General features: G+C 36.8%; 1 protein-coding gene across 3 annotated transcripts in view; it reads right to left on the bottom strand.

Annotated features, from left to right (window-relative positions):
* The window catches only part of LOC119787163 (guanine nucleotide exchange factor VAV3-like), a 66,545-nt gene that overhangs the window by 10,897 nt on the left and 33,430 nt on the right, over positions 1–22,218 (bottom strand). For all 3 annotated transcript variants that reach the window (XM_038290809.1, XM_038290810.1, XM_038290811.1), the window contains exons 16-23: positions 19,540–19,641; positions 19,052–19,143; positions 17,002–17,024; positions 14,850–14,874; positions 12,831–12,961; positions 7,891–7,956; positions 7,610–7,644; positions 7,356–7,472 (exon numbers count right to left, since the gene is read on the bottom strand). In XM_038290809.1, coding sequence (XP_038146737.1) covers positions 7,356–7,472; positions 7,610–7,644; positions 7,891–7,956; positions 12,831–12,961; positions 14,850–14,874; positions 17,002–17,024; positions 19,052–19,143; positions 19,540–19,641 — 591 coding nt within the window. The remainder of the gene's footprint in view (positions 1–7,355; positions 7,473–7,609; positions 7,645–7,890; positions 7,957–12,830; positions 12,962–14,849; positions 14,875–17,001; positions 17,025–19,051; positions 19,144–19,539; positions 19,642–22,218) is intronic.

The raw sequence follows: 22,218 nt of genomic DNA, 5'->3' as shown, positions 1-22,218 counted from the left end.
GAAGGCAATCCCTCATACCAAGCATGCTTATAGTGACAGTGAGGAGAAAAAAACTCCCTTTTAACAGGAAGAATTCCTCCAGCAGAACCAGACTTTTCCTGACCTGTTTCGTAACCCCTAAACATACAAATGTTACCATACAATCCCAAAGCAACTAACAATCATTTTTGTCATGGGTCACATGTGTGTCACTTGATACAATGTCCGCAACTTGTAATTTGGCCTGTTTGTCAATATATATACCGAGAGAGAGGTATCTCCATCGCGTGACGGGGACTTGACAAAGCGTCAGTATTTGATGAGTTGGAAGTGATTCTGTATTGGTCTTGGAGACATCACATATCTTTCAGTTATTAGTGATGGAGGCCACTGTGCTCAATGGGACCTTTTATTTCCATTTAATTCCACATATATCTGCTTCAGGAAAATCCTGTCCCTGAGGTCAAAAGAAAATTCCATTAAATTCATGTTTGGTGTTTTGATTATGACATTAATTCCAAATGTCAGACCTTATAAAGATTGATTTGTGTATTCCACTATGTCCAATTAAATGAATTTACAACAGGTGGACTCAATCTAAACTTTAGAATCATCTTAAGGATGATCAGTGAAAACAGTGTGCACCTCGGATCACTTCTGATCTGCAGGCTAGGCTGTGAATACTCATATGAGAGATTCTTTGTTTTGTTTTCTCAAAAAACTTTCTTACATTGTTATTTCATGTGTAACTTTGAAGAGAGGGAATCATTTAATACAATCTGTGACTAGAAAGCACTCAGAGGGCACAGACCGGCTTCAAATCATTTCCCTTCCTGATAATGTTAAATATCATAAATCCAGATAATTATTGGGAACACCACTAAATGTACAGGGTTCTAAGTTGGGCTAAAATATACTTGCAAAGAAAATTCTGAGCAAGCTGTTTCTGGTTTCTTGTTAAGGAACCAAACAGACTTTTAAAGTCTGTTTTCTGAAAGACAACCTCTCTTAAAAATCCAAGGCTGCAACCCATACAAAAATAGAAGTAAACACAGAGATATGGTTATAGGCTGATCACTTGTAGTGGGGTTTGACATTAAACAGTTGTAGCTAGGCACTAAGAGCTCACTGTGTAAAGCTCCATTATCTCAAACTGCCATCCTGATAATGATCTTAAGCACTGAGATGAGCAATTAGGATTGGACTGTTCAGAAACTGGCCCACTAGATCAAAGCAGGGAATAAGTAACTGCAACAGTCGACCAAACATAAATGGGCTGGAATTATGTGTCACTGGCTAAATAGTCTTAAAACCCAAACGTTGTGTCAGAGTGCTCTCTGCATCATTATAATCATGCAATTGTCAAGCCAGGTCAGAAAGACTTGATGAGCCTTTATTTCTTTTAAAAGACTGAGCATGCTTTGATGTTGCTTGAAAGATGTTCACTAGTTAAACAGACAAAGTTGTATTTCAAAAGAGAGACAAGAAGGCACTTTGCTTGTAGATAAAGCTGCTTTTTATTGGGACTTTGTGCGACTGTATGTGGGATCTACAATTCAAAGGTGCTGTTAACCCTTTTTTGAAATGGAATTCTAAGGGTTTTAGCAAAAGAGCAATAAGTGGTGCCATCAAATGCTATCAAGTATTTCTTAGATCTAGGAGTCATAGCTGGGTAATGAAACAGATAATCCATTTCCAGTTTTTCTCCATATTACCCTGATTTATATGAAATAAGTAAAGGCTGATAAAGATTAGAATAAAATAGTGTTATTTTTACATAAAAAGCAGTGCCTCACTAAAGCATAGCCACATTACAAATGCAAATTGCAGTCTAAGCTTTGGTAATTTTAAGTTATAAACAAGGTAATAACTATAAAATGAAAGGCAGACGGTCCATTGCTTTATCATTTTTATGTGAAAAGGCCTGGTTGGGATATTGTTTAAAGATTGCTGTAGAGCTACATGCACCTTGCCATCAACTCCAATTTAACCCTGTTGTTGAAACGACTCCTCTCAGATTAAAACATAAAACTACCACTTCTACACTGTTGCAAAGGTGGAACTTAAATAAAGCTCTGCTCATCTTTGTCATGAGAAATTATTCTTATTTAATCATGAATAGTTTTGATAACTATAATTGGAAATTATAATGAATAATCTAAGTTTCTGATCAGAGTCACACCACAAAATATATATGCAACTGTGATTTAACAGCAAATGGGGATATTTAAACCAGATGTGAACCTGGACTTAAATTAACCTAGTGAGTCCATGAGGAGCTGCTTTTATTTAAACAGCACTCTCACATGGACAGGGTGGCTGTCTTTGTTTAAGGAGTTTTCACTGGCTGGGTGGTTTGTTGATATGTTGATACTTAGAACACATTTGTATGAGTGTGACACTCTGTAAACCTCTAAAGGTGCGTTCAGTCTGAGCACGGTGTATACGTTGATTTCCATGACCCCTGCATGGAGTTCACCGCTCTGCATTTCAGACGCAGTATGTTTACACCCCGGCCCACATCACATCCACGAAGCTGATACCTCACAGACTTGAAAAAACTCTTAAGATAGACTTATTGTTTAGTGTAGGTTTTTACAGTTAAAATGATCCATCCATGTTCTTACACACTTGTCCCAAGTGGGTTCGATAGAGTGGCTGGTGCCTATCTCCAGCAGTCAATGGGCAAGAGGCAGGCTACACCCTGGACAGGTCGCCAGTCCATCGCAGGGCAAAACAGAGACACACAGGAAAAACAACCAATCATGCACGCACTCACACCTAATCAACCTAACAGTCATGTTTTTGGACTGTGGGAGGAAGCCAGAGTACCTGGAGAGAACCCACACATGCTCAGGGAGAGAACATGCAATCTCCATGCAGAAAGACCCCAGGCTGGGAATCAAACCCAGAACCTTCTTGCTGCAAGGAAGCAGTGCTACCCACTGCACCACTGAGCAGCTCCAGTAAAAAAAAAAGTTAAGATGATAGATTAGGTATATTAAATATTATTAAGCTCCTAAATGAATAACATTTATCTACTTTTTCAGTGCTACTTGATATTTTGCAGGTAAAATGTCGTTTGTGCTCTTATGGTTTTTAAGATAGAATCATTTTTAATTGGAGCCGATGAAGTAGCCATCCCAGCAGACATTAGTGTTCCGCTCGTTTCCTGATATAAAGATATTGCATAATATGATATGGAATTCCTGGGCTTGGCATTGAATATTGCAGTAGGCCTGTTTACCTTAGTTAGTTGCTGTAATGATAGCTTCACATATTCAGTACCTTATCAGACTCTTAGATCACCTGACCAAGCACATAGCATTTTCTGTCAAGATCATGCTGTTGCCACTTCACAATAAAAGCATAGGTGAAACATAACATTACAGACTGCTGCTTAATTGTTCTTAGTATATTGAATCGACTTGGGGATAAATTTTTGGAAAAACCCAAGAAACACTGAAAAAGTAGATCACTTTGGTTCACCCAGAGCTGCATCTTAACGTTGATTGCATTCGGAGGTACTTCCTTGTAAATCTACCTATGCAGAAAGCACCAGTGCTGGGCATTGACAGACCGGGGGTCTGTGCTGGAGTTAAAGGAGGAGGACAAGCAGGCCTTCTAGGGCTAAATAAAAAAAAAATAATTTAAAGGCACCTAAAAACCGCTTCAGAGCATTCCTTATTTTTACCTTTGTTAACATAATTTATTTCTGTATTCAATTTTAATTGACTCATGTTTACCTTTTTCCACATTAGCTTAAAAAAAAAAACTGAAAAAAAAAAAAACATTTAAATTTTCTAACTGGCTAATGTTATTCTCCCCTTCCCTCAAGCTGAGCTGGGTTGTAACATTTAAGTGGGGGCTCGTCGGGTATAATTTCAAGCAATTCTGTGACCAAAATTCAAGAAGGGAGTAACAGTTTATCAGCGTTTAAATCACACAAAAGAACATCCAACAGAAAAAAATTAAGCAAATATCTTCTTTAAAACCTTTTTCTACATAAACCTGCCAAGGTATGAGTTAAGAGTAGCAAAAACAATAAATGTTTTACTTGTAGAAGCTTCCCACTAGAAGGCGCAGAGGATGGGGGAGAAGGATTCTGGGCTGGCCACTGCAGTTCTCCATGGCTCAGCCCAGTTTCAGCTTGAAAAGATAAAGTGCAGGCTCCTATGATCTACAGCTTTAGGCAGCAACAGAGGAAGCAAGATGGGTCCAGTCAGTGTGCTTGGTCAAAGCAATTGGGTAGACCACAGTTCAGTTGATTTTCAGAAAGAATGTAGGAATTTCTTGTCTGTTTCCTGTTAATCCAACAACAGATATTTGTGTAGCCTCCAAGCCAACAGAGGGCTTCTAAGAAAAAAGATAGGGGAATAATACAGCAGTGGCTTGCTTCGCAAACCACAGGACCACATGCCTTGCTGTATGTTTTGAAACGATGCCCAGCTGAGGTGGACAAGATACCCCTCAATGCAGCAGTAGACTGCAAAAGAGACCACCATTGGGTTTGATCACCTCTGGTGTTATAATGGAGCTGAAGGTCATGTCGGGGGCAGTAGTTACATTATGTTCATGATGAATGCTAAAAGGAAAGCATCCTTACAGTTTAATGCCAGTACTCCATATTTTGTTGTTGAGATGTATGTGCATAGGGATGTGTAGAGTTAGCAATTGACAATGGGTAATTCACAGTGAAAAAAAGTTTGCTATTCATATGAAAAATCCAAATTAAGGGTTTAGAACTAATCTGAAACTTGTTTATGAGAGATGTAACGTTTAAAGGACAAAGGTAACCATGGAATTTAAAAAATCTAATCATCATCTAATCATCAGAAATATTGTATGTGGAATGATGCATCAACTACACCAAACACTGGTTAAAAACTAATTGAAGAGACAACATGATTTATGTCCAAACAATGTCTACATGTGGTTGAAAAATGAAAGGTGAAAAGCCATAATTTTCAGATTAGACTATAACGGACAGACCACATTTAGCTTACAAACATTTTTTTAAGGATGTCTGGTGTTTTAGGGGATGGCACTTTCAGAAGGGTGTACTCTCCTGCTATAGAACACCATCTGGGAATAAATAAATGTTCTTATAAAAAGAAAAAATAATCAATACAGCAATTATGCAGGATGTAAATGTTATCAAAACATCTCCATACATTCCAGGATGAGAGATGTTTTTCTAGGTGATCATCAGAGAGTGCACTGTAGTGTTTCTGCCAGCTTGTCATATTCCTGTATTGCATTGCTTTGACATGATTCATTTTGTTTTACACAATGATATAAAACAAAGGTGACTCATCAGATCAGACTTTTTTTGCCTCATCCAGTTCTGACACTCGCTTGTCCATCACAGACAGTTTCAGTTGTGGAATAATCTCAGTATTGGAGGCCTTACGTGTCTGCAGTCGTACAGTCTAATAATCAGCAAGCAGCAGCACATTGTGTCATCTGCCAACTTTCTACGAGGGAAGGCATAAAGGATTTCAGCAATTTAATAGCTGTATAATGGAATCTACAGAGTCACACCACCTTTGCTGCCTACACATCAATGAACACTGGGCAACAGTAGGAATCCTATTGCCTGTTCTTTTTCTGGAAGGGTCTCATTTTGTAGGTAGAACAGTCATAAGACCTGCTGTTCTGTGAAAGCCTTTTTTAAACCATAACAAAGTGTGCTTTGTTAGCTTTGTTCCTTTATTCATTTTAGCTGCTTCTAAATGCATAAGGGTGGACTGACCTAAAGTGGCAGTCTAACATGCCACACTGGTAACCTTTGGTTTTGGAGTGCATTCAATGAACTCTGTACCTGCTAGACCATTAATGTACAACATTATTTAATAAAAGGATATAAAAAAAAAATTAAAAAAAACAGAAAAAGATGTGGGTTAAGTTAGTGTGGAAGTTAATTATAATATACTTTGTTTGCAAAGTATTTTGTTTGTTCGGTTCTAAGAATTTTTTAAGTAACATTTTATAAAGATTCCATATTTCATCATCATCTGTCTTTTTTTTTTGTATCAGTGGGTTTTTTTTTTTTTATCTTGTACAGACAAACAATGTTAAACATCCCAGGAATAGAATAAGTTGTGTGATATGGGGTGGGCTTTTTGTGGTTATTTCAAGATAAATTTTGCATGTAACACAAACAAACCCAGGCAACCAGAGGAGACTGTTACTGTATGTTCAGCGGCATAGGACCAAATCTGGCCAAATGCTTGCATCCATAAGAGGAGCACAGTCATTGAACACACTGCCAGCTCATGTTCTAAAATCACACTGAAACATCGGTTGAAAACTAACCAGATACATGTTCACGTGTTCACCAATTGGGATGTTCAACCGATTGGTCCCCAGGTGCCGCACAGTGGCAGCCCACTGCTCCCCAAGGGGATGGGTTAAATGCAGAAAGGTTATTTCTCCATGGTGAGATCAATACAGTTGAGTTTATTTATTTATTAGATTTTTTACCATAATGCCAGAACCACAGTTATTGCATTTGCACCATGCTGTGTCTTTACAATACGAAGAATTTCCATGTAAAGCTGTTATGCTATTTATTTTGTTTATCTTGTTCATATTCAATTTTGGAACACGGTATTAAAAATGTACCACAGTTGATACCAATGCTATTTATGACCATTGCATCATACATATAATGTTCAATTTCTCTCCTTATTTATATCTCTTTTTGTTGACTGCACATGAACAATAAAGTACTAGGGTGCCTCTAGCTTTACCACTGGTATTGCTCCATATTGTTAAATTTAAAACAGAGATGACATATGTTGTGAATTGGTGCTACATAAATCAAATGAGCTGAATGCTATTTAATTGAATCTTTCTTTGAAGGACAAGACTAAATCAATATTTTCATAAGAGGATGTAAGTGGGGGTCTTTCTGAATAGAGAGCTGCATACTGCACCTGGCATCCTGTGCAGGGTTGCCATGGGGCTCTTAACTCTCATCTCTGCATTCAGCAAGAAGGAATAATTTGTACAAATGACCAGCTTATATGATTTTTTCTATTTAATGCAATTTATATAATCAATACTGTTTGTCACCTTTGTAAATAGATGGCGTGTAGTTTATTGATGCTATGTTAATAAACTGAACTGAATTTTTGTAAATGCGTTATTAGATGTAATTTTTATTTTGAGTTTTATCATTCTAAATCATATTCATTCCTATGATAACATTTCCCCTCTCAATTATTATTTACATTTATTTTTTATGTGTTCATTATTTTAATCCATCTAATTCATCTAGTAAGTACCTCTATTCCAGTATGCTTTTGGTCAGCTTTTTGTTTTGATGGTAGTAAGTAGTATAGAAGACTTAGGAATGCATAGAAACTCACTTTATACTAATGGCATATTCGTTGCACTCTTTGCTCCGGTGTCGAACGAGATAAGTGCTATTCTCTCTGTCCATAAGCTCCACCTCAGCCTGGTATCTCTCCATCAGCCCTGCAAACCTGAACAATCAATGAACAACTACCCGGTACTTCATTTATACCATGATTCATCACATAACAATAAGAACAGAGAATAACAATCAATATCAAAATTCAAAATGAATTATGCTTAGCATGCACAATCTTTGTTTTCTTACCAAAGCTGGGAAGAATAATCGACAGGTTTTGGAACCTGGCAGATAGAAGAGTTGTGGTTATTTTGTGTTTTAAAACAATCAATACAGAGAGTCAACGCATTAGTGGAAATGTGATATTCAAGGCACAACTGATGGCTAAAATAAGCCTTCTGCGGTTAAAAAAAGGCAATTCTAAGTATTACATCTCATTGCTAAGACATCAATAGTGGCCATTATCTGCTGAATGCATTGTAATAACAAAAGATTTTGTGTTATTGATTTGGATAAATACAAACACTTACACATGGGCAAGGCCTCACAGCATCACTTGGGAAGAAGCCAGTTTTGCTTGTCGCCAGAATTTTGCCCTGCAATGGCAGCAGCTTGTTAATCGCATTATACTTGCCTGGGTTCAGAAGAACTTTCTGTTTTTTTTCTCTTCTTTCCAACAACAACTAATCCCCCCCCCCCCAAACACACACACACACTCTCGCTTCGGTAAATCCTCAGCAATTAGCACACAACAAGCAGTGCATCTAATTTGCAGCCTGAGTTAATTACGGTTCAAACTCTGCCGGCAGTTAGATTTGTACTGCATCAAAACAGAAGCCTCGTTTAACACTAAATAATGGATCTTATTCAGGTCTTTTAATACCCAAACAGTGTGAGCACAGAATAACAGATGCTTGTTTCTTTTTTTTCCTTTTTTTTAAGAAAACCCTCCCGATGCAACCACTATTTTAGAAGCATTTACATTTGGAATACATGCTCATTTATAGTTATTTAAGAAAAATATAATAAAAAGTAATGTATGCATTTCACAAACCCAACAGCTAAAACTAGCGTCTGAATTTTAATGCAGATACAGTCTCCCTACAAGGGTTACAACATAACAAATCTCTGTTAAAGTGTTTCTCTTCACCTTTAATGTCACCTTTAACCTCTACAACTCAGTTTACGAAATAGAAAGCTTTAGGAAATTTCATACACACCCTCTGATGTGGCTCGGTTCAAAATTATCCATGTGATTTAAAATTATTTTAAATAAGAGTCAGAATACACCAGCCATCACAGCATAATGCTCCACAGAGAACTACTGCTGCATATAACATAATCATTTCCAAGGGAATATGCACAATATATAATGCAGCCAGGAAATTCGTCATAAAGTTGTGATAAAATGGTACAAAATTAAAATTACCAAGAAAGACCATACAATGAAAAGGCAAGACGAAAACTGGTTAGGAAGCCTTCCAATGGGCCTACAGCAACAAAGGACTTCCAGGAATCTCCAATAAGTGCTGGCTTTGTCACGTACTGCAGGTGAAACCAACCTCCCTAGTTCTTAATATGTCTGCGCTTTAAGGTAGGGTGGCAATAGAGCACCCTTCCACAGAGAGATATCCAAACATGTTTTAGTCCTTTCAAAAGCATTTTAAAAATGTGGTCGCGTCTGAAAGCGAGCAGAAATTTTGAGTTCATAATTACAACAGCTGAGGTCAAATAAAACACCACAACAAAAGAACAGTGTACTTAAAAAATACATTATATACGTTTTTTACTGAAAATATCTTCAAAAAATCCTTTTTATTTTACCATTTACGATAAAACATTGTTTGACAAGCAGACTGACACCTCAGTAGTTCAGCATCAATGCATCTTTAAGCCTGTAGCTTATTCTCCTAAATTTACTTTGTGTCGGAAATTCCCACTCTGTTTGACAGATGTCACGTCAAGCGCATCCATGTCACATGGCTCTGACCTAGCAAACAATCTAAGCATTATAGTCTAGATGGATTTTGTGGATACTCAGAAATGAGCATCATCTAACTTCACTCAGACACCAATGGCAACTCCAGGTAAGGTGGAAAAAGTAAAAAAGAAAAAACTTTTTAAGTATGAGTGCGAGCTATGAGAACAAGCAGGAGAGTGCCTAAAAGTTAACAAAATGTAACGGTGTTTCAACCAAGTTTTTTATACCCCCCATATTTAGAGTTGTGGTTGTTTTGAATGAAAAGATAATAAGGTCACTATAAAGGCTAAAAAATCCATAAAAAAACAAATAAATTCTAGGGTTCATTTTTCTTTGTCAAAATCTACCATTTCTATGTAGACATTTTGAACATAAGTGAGTTTTAACACAGCTTTAATTCACTGTCATGTAACTAATGTTTTAGACATCAGCAGGAACACATGTTAACATGGACCTGATAATCTGGGTTAACAGGTTTAAATCTGAGGTCAATTTAAAGTCCATTGAGTGAGCCTGAGAAAACAAGAAGTGGTGCAGACATGTTAAGCTTCCTGCCCGTTTCGTGCTTCACTCCTCACTACTCTTTATTAGGATATAAAGTGCATTTTGGAGCCACGCAAGCCCTAGCAGTAACTGAATTGGAAAGCAAATCTTTACCCATCTCTATGATTCATTTTGTGTAATAACATTTCATCAAAGGTTTTTAAGAGAGCCTTTCTCTATTTGTTATGCTTTCGATAAGCGTATGATACAGATTAAACTTATTACTCTGCTGGCATAAACAGGCAGCAGCTAGAGGATCAAATGAAATTACTGTGATTGATTGTATTGTTATGCCAGGGGGATGGGAGATAATTGCCTTCTGGGTAAGAGGGGATATGAATTCTCAGTGTTCTGTAATTCCATCCTCTGGCACCACTGGGGACGTTGAAGATTAAAGGCACCCTGTGGAGTTTTCATTGTAAACAAACAAGGTTCTGTTCAGATTCAGTTTCTCCCAAAATCGTATTGTGTTCAACTATAGAACCTCTCAAAAATAGTTTGTATGAAGCTGATAATCTTTTGTTTCACTAGTCTTTGTAATATTTTTTGTTCATAACTGGTACGGGCTCTTGAGTATCATCACCAAGGGGAAGAAATATTACAGCTGTTAGACTTTGTTTTTTAAAATACCTTTGTAAGGGATATTTCTTTTTAAAAATAAGTGATGTGAGATATATGTAAAAGCAAATAAAAAATAAGGTGTCAGGTATTTGCTACAGTGGGCCTCATTTTATTTTAAAGTGGTGTAACAACGCAGGAAAATGTAAATTGGAGGGACCAAAATCTGGTTAAAATTATTCTGGTGGCTGCAAAAAAAATAAAAAATAACTACATCCATACATCCAACTACATTTAGACTGAAACACTACCTTATGGATAATAGCGGTGCATCATACAAAATATATGGCAAGATTTATGTATTGGTTAACATTAAAGTAGAAATATTTGCAAAAGACAGGGAAAATTGATGTTGTATAAAATGGAAAAAGGGCTGTAATCAACCCAAAACCTGGAATTTACTCCCTCCTGATATTCGCAATACCTCTGTTTATATCAAGATTAAAAACTCATCTGTTTAAGATTGCATAGCTCCACAGTCCATAGTGCTGTTTATAATATTGTATATTGTTTATTATGTTTGTGTTAGTGTCCTCCTCTGTTTTGAAAGTTGATTTAAGTAAAATTAGTTGAGCAAATCTACTAGCAATATTGCATAAAACATCAGGCACAGCAGGTGAGTCTATCTTTTTCATGATTGTTACATGCCTATGAGTTTTTTTGTCGCCATATGCAATCCATCTGATGCACTTTCACAATAATTACAATAACATTGTTTTAAATACAACTTTTATCCAGAAAAATCTGCAGCTAACACAGGCTGGCTAAATCAATATCTCAAAAGCTTCATTTTGATCGTTCAAGTAAGGTCTGTGCAAAAAATGCAGCTGTAAATTGGACACCAATGTTCAGAGGCCTATCTTCAAGTGAATTTGAAATTGTGTCGACATCCTAGGGCCATTGGTTGTGTTCTGATTTATTTGGATATCTCTCTGGGTATTTCATCTTTAGATCTTTTTAGTTTCAATTCTTAGCACTTGTGTTTTGTATATGTATGAATGTATTCAGATACAGGCATATACAAAACTAAGATATATGTTTTATATCTTAGTTACTATTATATTTGGAAACCAATTGCATTAGTTTGGTGTTTTTACTTGTTTTTTTCTTTAGCTGTTATCTTAATTCATTTTTGTCTTGGATTGAGTTCTGTTCACAGTTTGAACTTGTTTCTGTGTTTTAGCTTCCCTGGTTCTATTCATTTATTTTCATATCCTTAAATATCTGCTACCTCACCTACTTGGTTCATAATATGCCACATTTTCTGCAGATAAAATGTGATAAAGGAGTATGAATACCTTTAGGAGTCAGTGTAATTCTACTTGAGTACTACTGCACCACATGGCGGTATCCTGCCTAGAAAAACACAGCTCTACCAATGCTAACTTATCTTAACCTGTTTCCAGTATCATCATGAAGCAGGTATAAATAAAACATATTTTACCATATTATAATTTTTATGTGTTCCTACATAATGCACGGTTGCCATGGTAGCATACAATGCAGTTCTCAGGCATGGCATTTCTGGTTGCTATTCAGCCAGTTTACAACACGTCTCCTGGCATTCATATCGTTGTCCTCTAATTTGTGCAGAGAAACACGGAAAGAATCTTGGGATATCAGAAATCCAAATGGTCACTCCTAGCAGGGCTGCTAGCAAAGGCTGCACTCTGATTGGAGCAGGAAGGAGAATGACGCTTTGAAGCCACCATAAAACAGAGTTGGAAGCAGTGAGGTGGGCTGCCAGCAGACCTCTGATAACACAATCCTTTCAAAAACAGATAAGGTCAAAGTCCCCGAACTGCTGGGCTGATGTCGTGAGGTTTGCTGAATGCGTCAGAAAACAGGGCGGATAATAAGCAGTAAAACAACCAATGGTGAGGTTAAAGGTTTGGAGCTTTATTGTTTCAATGTGGCACCTTGTTAATCAACTGAATTCACTAATTGGTGAGGTCATCTCATGTTGGCTCTGATTCAATCTGAACAGTGACAGAGAGGAGAGATGTGCCTTTTTTAATGTGGCCGGGGACCAGCCGAGTGAATACAAATCTCTGATATTTCTGATTGTTTCTGACCTCTTTAGGCAGGACTCAGAGTATATGAACAACCACAAAAAGCTTCTAAAAAGATAAATTATTGATGTCGGAACAGCAATATTTTGTTAATACTACCAGTTCTGCTGGTCTCAAAATGCAGCATTGATTTAAGCCAGTGATGTCGAAAAGATATTGCGTGTGTCTTACCAGTCTACTGAGTCTGAACATATTACTTTTTCATAAAGTCACAGATGCAGACATAAAACAGGAATGAGTTGTGTGTGACACACACCTGCCACCAGGAGCTGTGCAGGTCAGCAAACATCAACTCAATTACATCCCCCGCCTGAATGCTTAGAGCAGGACCACACAGGGGACTGGGGACACCGCTGTAGTCCCTGATCACAATCATCCTTGGTAAACCTGGCAGCAAGACAGGGAACACAGTCAAATTAAACATTCTCTGCTTTCAGCTTAGAAAATTAGAGAAAGATAAGCAGAGGAATACTACTGCATGGATTTAATTCTGTATTTTAGTAGGAAATCTTAACAATCCAGTTAAATTATTTGTGGTTAGTCTTTAATATTATAAAAGAAAACATATACAAGATAAGGGAACATTAAAAGAATACAGTAAAATATAATAATGTAGCCGTTCAGAGATCCTTTAAATCCTGAAACAATTATTACAAAAAAGACTGATTGATGTCAGTGATGTTGATCCTAAAATGATGTTAGATAGGGATAATTACGTGTTTATTTATTCAGCTCTTTTTGCCTACTTCTGCCTACTTTTAGCCTACTAGTACTTGATTTTTTAATTCTGGAAATCATTAAGTAATCCTTTTAAACTTTTTCTTTTAATAAATAAAACCATCATTTTAAAACTGGCTTTTGATCGCAGTCAGATAATCTCTGATGTTACAATTTTTTAAATACTCAAATACTGAAGAAATCTGTGATGAAGCACATTTCATTGCTGTTACTTTTTCCTGCAAAAGTCAGTATGAAGCAACACTGCATAGGCATATTACATTGTCCCAAAGGTTATTGATGAGCATGTCTAACACTGATGAAGTGCTTATAGTTATTATTCTTAAATCAAATAGGAATTTTAAATATATTCATATCAACAATATTTGTTTTACTTTTAGGAATATTTAGACTGATATTATGCAGTTAAGAATTTGCTAATGCCTGTAGACTTGTATCTTTATCAGGATCTAGAGCAGGAAATGCCTAAAAGCTAAATTCTTCATTACATTACTAGAGAACTATATTTATACAACTAAAAATGTGCCACTGATAAACACACCCAGGCTATACACCAAATGTTAATAAAACAATCATTGAGTGTTATTTTCTGTTCATTTTTCTCAAACATATCAAATGACTTAATTAGTTATTAATTGAGTGGTTTCCTTCCTAACTCTTCCATGTCTTTTAAGATCTAAGGCATTTAAACGGTCCCACCCTTAAAGCACCAATTCACCATCATGGGAAATCTATCTCTTTGATTCCTTAAAATTGCTGCAACAATCTTTCCCCTTCACTGCAGAGCAACACAGCCACGAGCACAAGGCTGAGGCAAAGACTAAACACCCCTGCCAACTTAGGAGACACAGCCACTTACTCTCCGCTGACTCACACCTAGCCCGCCTCAGACAGATCACCCTTCCAGTTCCCACTCCCCTGCAAACCAGCCTAAGGAAACTATTAGCTGGCTGTGACCTCAGATGAATGGAATAGCTCACATTCATGTTTTTAATAAGAACAATAAGCTTGGCTGTCGTCCTCATAAACGCCTTTATGGAAATTGATTTATAACAAAGGCTTGCTCGGCTCAGCAGCCCAGGCTGAGGTACCACGGATCGCTCGGGGAGCCATTCTGCATTTCTTTTCCAGTATTTCTCCTGCGTGCTTTCATAATCATTCCACCCACTCCAATTCATCTCAATGCGATCAAGGGCTTAGGCACCATGGCGAGCTGAAGGAAAGAGGCTTTCTTTCCCGCTCTGGTTAACGATCCCTTGCTCATACTTTTATCCGGTCATTAAAATTTGTTAAATGTCTCACTCAATTGGACATTCTGCTCTAGAGGAGAAATGAGTTATGGCTTTGTATTTCTAAAAAAAAAACATTCTGACTGTGTCTCATGACTGCACACATTTTGACTGAAGATATATCAGCTATCATTTCCATCTGTCTGTGAAGGCTTTGCTACACAGCTGTGCAAAGAAATTAGTAAAAAAAAGTATGTGAAGCCCTAGGCACGTTAACAAGCTTGCTTTGGTGGTCAAATCATACCGACCTGAGTCTGCTGCTGCTGTGGTCTCCTGTAAATTGCAAAAAAAGGGGGGAAAGCAGAGAGGGAGACAAAAAGCTTAGAATTAGAGTGAAATGAAGAATGAGTCATGCAATCATGTTGATAAGTCACGCAGTTGAAATGATTAAACAGTTAAAGGCAATAAAGTGAAATGTTTTATCCGTTTGTTGGAGGTGAGTGTTGGTCTAGTGGTTAGAGCAGTGTGCTTGTGCTCTGAGAAGGTTGCAAGTACCCGGTTCGATTCCCACAGGCTGCAATCTGAGTTCCTGAGCAAAACCCTTAACCCAGGCGCCACACAATGGCAGCCCCCTAGGGAGTTAATTTCCCTATTATGGGACAATAAAGGGATTAAAATTTTTTTATTGGGAAAAACACTTAGAGCTGTTCTCTACCTTTTTTCTCCTATTGCTTAATGAACTGTTAGGTAGGTTATTTCATTGCATTTTCTTAACTTAAAGAGTTTTAGCAAGAAAGTAATTCCGATGGTGTCTGAAAACAGCTCTTAGGGAACTTTTATTTCAGTGAGGAGGTGTGCTTGTACCTGATGCTTGGTGTGACGCTGCCCTCATTTGGATAAACGAACTATTATGTTTGCTCTCAATGCAGGTCAATTGAATTCTTCCTCTATCTGATATCAATGTAAACACACACCTGTCTGTATTTTACAATGATAGCCTTCTTGTATAAAGCTGTTTGATGTATATAAAATTCTTAACTCACAGGCCCAATAACTTATGCTGATGACCTGGTCAGAATATTTGCTGCCAATACCTGCTGTCTTTTATTCCTTTTGTGGCTGAATGATATATAAATAGGGATGATCTGAGTGCTATTGTCACTAAACCATGATTTAAAACTATTACCTACTACAGATACGATATTAAAAATAACAATTTAACGGAACCCTATTTAAACAGATTCTGAACTATTCAGGGCTGAGCTAGTCCTCTATAACCTGATGGCTGATTGTCCACAGAGGTTTCTGTAGACCGTATGTTCAATCAGAAATTTGACTATAATTGCACTGAAAAAAGCTGTGATTTGTCAGCTAATACATACATACAGTAGTAAGCACACAGAGCTCATTAAAGTTCCAGGTTTCAATCTTTCTGAATTTCTTTTTTTAACAGAGGAAACTGTTTTTCTGCAAGGGCTTAATTAATATATAATTGGACTCAAATAGACATATATTTATGCCCAATCTTATTCAATATTCGATTTTGCTAAAAATGAATGATACTTGAAATAGTTGGATGTGATTACACTTAATCAGCTAGTTTTTTTCAATAATGAATTAATCACATAATGGAACCAAGATATCTGTGGATGACTATATCTATCCCCCATGGCTCTACACAAATGCACATTATATGAAAACACAAATGAGTCCTTCTGGTTTAGCAGTAAATCTTTACCTAAAAAGGAGGGATTTTAGTATATATCTAAGTTTACATATTTAATAAGTTTAAGGGGCGTAAACACTGGTGCAAAGTCTTAATAGTGTTCCCTTTCTACTAAGGCACAAGAGGCTCTTAATGTGTCATTGGGGAGAGGGATAACCCTCTAAATTACCCTCTGTTATCCGATTCCAAAAAGGAAAATAGGGACAGATCGTTTTAAAAGAAGGTATTAGGTCTTTACCAAAACCAATTGGAACCAATGCTTTATTGCAACAGACAGGTGAGGCACATCACATAAAACATTTATCCCTATATAAATATTCATACATTCATACAGCTCATTAATCAAGCTTCCTCTGCACAAAAAGTCTGCTATATCCTGACCAGGTATATTTTAAAGGGTTGATTTCTAGTCCCTAAGATGATAATTTTAATTGATTTTCTTTTTATGCTTAAAGGTCTGGAAGGTAGAAAACTTTAAAGCAAAAGAAAAGTTGTAGCCAATAAAAAAAACTCCTATAATTTAAACTCCACATATCAGCTTCATCCTTGAGTAAACAGGGAAGTTATAACTGTAATAGCAAGGTCACATAAAGCTTTGTTGATATTAAAAACAAAAGCGTTGATTACCTTTCTAACCACAGACAGAAATAGTAGTGCAGCTGCTGTTTCATGCCTGAATTGTTACGTTAGCTAAGATGTCTTAAGCTGAAGAAGAGAAACAGACCGGGTCTTACCTTGGGCCTCAGCTTGACAGGATCTGCAGGCAGGTGAGAAACAGACACAGTGAGTGGAATACAATATTAGAATATGGTGGCTTCTTGACACCCAACCTCAACTGTCAACCTTTGCTGGCCCCTTATCATGCCTCTGAATGCATAAAAACCACAGTGGTTGTGAAAAAGAGAAGCTTTTCAGATTCTTGAGCTGGCTTTAGCTGGAGGGTAATGTACCTAAAAGCACCGATCTGGTGACACAGACATTAAGCTAAACGCAGCATTAATATAAATAAATATTATATATATGACAACACAAAAGATCACTGCTCCATATTTAGAGGCATCGCTAACAATTCCTGACAAATGTCAAATTTTTGCTGTAAAAATGTTTTGATGACACAAAGTCTAGGAACTTTTAACTACAAGTCCTTAACTTCTTAATTCCCTGGGCTATAAAAATGATATGACTCTGCCACTTTCTCTAAGGCACTCTTCAAAACGGGATACAGAGAAACAGACTTTCAACACAGGACAACTGGTCAAATGACTATACAGTCAACATTGTACCTTTTTATCTTTGATGCTGTTCAAATAAGAAAAATAACACACTTATCATTCCAGTAAACCACCTGTATATTTATCATCATGTGTCAGGAAATAGCCATAGGAAATGTTCTACCAGCATAAGCCTGCTGTTAACTAGAGTCAAAGTAACATCCTCTGTCTTACTGTAGCTGCTTATTAAAACAGGTAAGACAACAGAATTTGCTATTTAAAGAAGGAAGAGGTGAAGACAGGAAATAACTACAAGTAAATTGCTATTTTAAGCAACTTTATGTACTGTATTTGCAGCCAGAATAATTCATTTCTCATAGTTACTCTTGAAACTTGGAAAGGCACGAGAACAATAACACTCAGTTGTGACAGATCTTCTTACATCAGGAACTGTCTTAAAGAAAATAGATACTTCCTTCAATCTACACTGAGAGCAATGATTTCAAATTGAAAACAAACAGCCAAGCAAGGGGTTTTGTTATGTTATTCCCCTGGCCCTGAGTTAAATTTACAAATGCTAAAATAATAATGTGATACTGATGCTGGAAAATCCATCCATTTTCAGTCATGCTTATCTAAGCGGGGTCAGAAGGGGTGCTGGTGTCTATCTCCAGCTGTCTACGGGTGTGAGGTGGGGTACACCCTAGACTGGTCGCCAGTCCATCTCAGGGCAATACAGAGACAAATGGGACAAACAACCATTCGCACACACGCTCACACCTAATGAGAATTTAGAGAAGCCAATTAACCTAACAGTTATGTTTTTGGACTGCGGGAGGAAGCCAGAGTACCCAGAGAGAACCCACACATGCTCAGGGAGAACATGCAAACTCCATGCAGAAAGACCCCTGGCCGGGAATCGAACAAGGAACCTTCTAGCTACCCACTGCGGCACTAAGCAGCCCTGCTGAAAAATCACCCAATAAAATGAAAATACGGCTCTAACTGAAATAAATTGCTTCAATTAGTAAAAAGTAATTAAATCAAATAAAATTATTGAGTTTATAAGTTAAATAAATTAATTAAGTTGGGCAAACTTAATAGAATTACTTGTTACCAGATAACGCAATAAATTCCATTTGGAGCAGCATTTTCTTTTTTGAGTGTATATCAAACATTAAGGCAGGTAAACATATCATCCAAAGCTCACTTTTGTAGAACTACTATTAAAGTTTAGTCTTTGGGGTGTGCAGGTGGAGCAGTGGTTAGTGTGCAAAACCCATGTACAGAGGCCTTAGTCCTCGACATGGTTCGAATCTGGCCTGCGATCCTTTGCTGCATGTCTCATGCCCCCTTTCCTGTCAGCCTACTGTCAAAAAAATGAGCCAGTAGTGCCGTAAAAACTATAAAAAAATATATATTTTAGTCTTTGGGGCTCTACAAAAACATTTTTCTATAATTATTTGAAGACTTCTATATATATCTTTATCAGGTCTGACAATAACTGTTCACCATATATGCATGTGTGAAATTTGAATAAAAGTATAACTGTTGATTTCGTGCTGCATCTCACCTGTTCTCCCACAGACTCCCAGTCGACCTAGACACTCTTTATGAGCCCCAAGACCACATTTTTGACACACATAACCCTGGTTAAAGATGCCCCTGCAGAGAGTTAAAAACAAAACTGCATATATATGATGCAAAGAAACAGTTTAACATTTAGAGATTTCTGGCCTTCTATGACATTGTCAAGATAAAATAAATAACACTAAAAACTCCCTCAGCTCTCAAGAAGAGTAAGAAGCTGGACTGGTGAGCTCTGGATAGAGACAGCTAAAGGTCTCTATGAAAGTAGATACTTCATTTGGATTTTAGCTATTTAGAAAACTGAGCTGTAAAATGTCATTATCTTCCTGCTTTGCTTTAAACATATTAACTCTAGAACAAAATTTAATCATAGCTTCCAGACTGAGCATTTAGTACACTTAGGTATATCAGAATCCTACCTTTGTGTCCAAAATTAATCATATCAGTTTTGTTGAGGTGGCTAAATCTTACCTGAGCAATAGGTGACAGTAAATACATGAAGTGATTCTTTCAAATGTGTGCATCCGGAACTGGTGGGAGTTATGGTTGGCCTTTTCTGGTCGGATATTTGAGCTAAAAACAAAAAACACACACAAAAAAAGAAAATGATTGTTTACTACAAATAGGCTGGTATGGCAAACTCTAACCCCTCTGTGTTGACGGGAATAAAGTTAAATTCCCATATATGACATTGTATGTATTATAGAGTATTTGAAGACAAAAAAAAGCTTTTTTTTTTAAGTGTTTGCCAAAGTTCTACTAATATGAATGATTTTCATTATATAGGTAAATCTGACACTTGTTAGCCTTTTATATGTACTTTCACCAGTAGTAAAGTATGTATATGGGACCAACCAAGGTTTGGACTGGAAATTAGCAGCAATTTTATTGTCAGACCAGCTTTCAAGTGGTATCCTTAAATGTAAAGAAATCAGATATACAAAACACTTTAACCTGTTGTAAGGTTGGAAATCCCACAGTTTAGGTCAGTTTTCATGATTTATCTATATGATAGAAACTGAGGTACCAAAAAGGAGCGATACAAGGTGAAATCCCCAGCTAACTAATAAGGACAATTACACCTGCTTTACATTTAAACAGAAACAAACATTTTCAATCACATCCAATCTATCCAAGACTGTGGGCTGTTAATACAAAAGAGGGGTGTGCACATCTCTACACATCAACAAAAACTTTTTATTTTTGTATCCAATCATCCAACAGCATTTTAGACACCACTACAACACTCCTACAAGAAGACAAGTACTGTAATGATCTGGAGCTGATTTTCTTCTTTAAGACTTCAATAACTTCCGGTAAATGAAAGATCTAATTCAACTAACTAGCTAAAAAAAAGGAGAAGATCCAGACATAGATTGTGACCTTGATTCAAGCACACATAGTTTGTGCACAAGAATTCTCCGCAACAAACCTGCAATTCCACATATGTATGGCTATAAAACAAAAAGCAGAAAAACAAATTGGAGTGGCCTAGTCAAAGTCTGGAATTAAATCTATTTAGGATACTTGGGGAAGAGGGCCAAAAACGTTGAAAAACCCTGCAAATATGAAAAGACTAAAGCTATCCTGCCAGAATTCCATCAAAAGGATCCAAAACATATTGCATTTAATGTCAAATATTTGCCTGAATGTGGCACAACCATTTAATAAGTTTAGGGATGATTAATTCTCATGGAGCAAGATTATTTTGTATTGCTTTTTCTCTCTTAATAAAAACTATATATATATATATATATATATATATATATATATTTTTTTTTTTTTTCATGAAAACATAAAACATTTAGTTCTGATATTTAGTTAAAGAAGAAGACTTTAAGGTAGCAAACACTTTTCCTCTGCATCTTACAAAAAGGAATGTTGCAGCAGCATTTGTTACATCTGTTCATTGACTTACTTTGTATTTGACATAGCCAAATTGGTACATTTCTATCAGAACTAATAAGCATCTATATTGTTTTTAGTATGTATTTTTTAAGTGTTGTTACAAAGTAGAAAAACAGCATACTTAGGAAAACATAATCCTAAGTATATGAGTGGAGATACATGTTGTTCTGTATGGGCTGAAATATAGAAGGAGCAACAAAACGATGAAAATAAACAGAAACCCTTTCAGAGCTGAGCAAACAATCTAGAGACCAAAGTGCTCCCTTAAGGAAGTCACATCTTCTTTGTTTTGCACAATTTTCACATCCAGAATTGGAACTTCTGGTGTCATTACCCAATGCACATAAGCCCATATAGCTTATTTCTGACTAAAACCCAGCTGAGAAAACAGCTAAGAGCCTAGAGAGAAGAAACATGTTTTTTGTAAACTCTATCAAACACACATTATGTTTTGGGCAACTCTCAGTTGGGCTTGTAGTTCTGTGCAATTTACATTAAGGCAAATCCCTTCAGAACTTAAAAAAAATATTTCACTTTTATGTACGTATTTATTAGGGTCGAAGTTTTAAATGTTTGTGGGGAAGAATGGTAAAACACATTCAAGTCAATTATAAGGTATAAAAGAGAGTATTTTCCAATCAACAAAAGAGGAAAAAGAGGATTTCTAGCAAAAAACTTCTTCAAATGTTACAGAACAACACAAATAAAACTGTTTATCTCCACAGAGCACTGGACTGCAGAATTATCACCACAGAGTTAGTTTACAGTAGCCCTGAAGCTCACTTTATATCAACACATAGCTATGTAAACTATCTGTGTATTTTTGTACTTTTGTCAGCCATGTGTGCTTGTTACAGCCAAGACCTGATCAAACAGCACACATGAAAGAGTCAACAGCTCTCTCCCACAGAAACAACACAGTTGCAAACAAGAGTAAATAAATTCTAGGTATAGGCAGGCTTACACTGACCTTTTCGTGCAAATCGATTGTTGACTAAAGAGGTGATTGTTGCCTTCCGGGGGAGCAACTTTGTCCTGCAGCCTATCACCGTTATTGGGCAATGTTTGGAGGGTAGCCAGCATTATGTTCCTGGGTCAGCACATGGATGCAGACCTCCAATTGAGCTCTAACACCATAGAAATGTGAAGAGGGCTCAACCTAGTGTAAGGTGGCAGTAGCTGACTGTCTACTGCTGCTCCACTGAGTGTGCTGCATATCTTTATAGTTCACAAGCTGCACCA

The sequence above is a fragment of the Cyprinodon tularosa genome, unplaced genomic scaffold (assembly GCF_016077235.1).
Source record: "Cyprinodon tularosa strain WSP-4 unplaced genomic scaffold, ASM1607723v1 ctg29, whole genome shotgun sequence".
NCBI lineage: Eukaryota > Metazoa > Chordata > Actinopteri > Cyprinodontiformes > Cyprinodontidae > Cyprinodon > Cyprinodon tularosa.
This window is presented reverse-complemented; position numbering and strand designations above follow the sequence as displayed.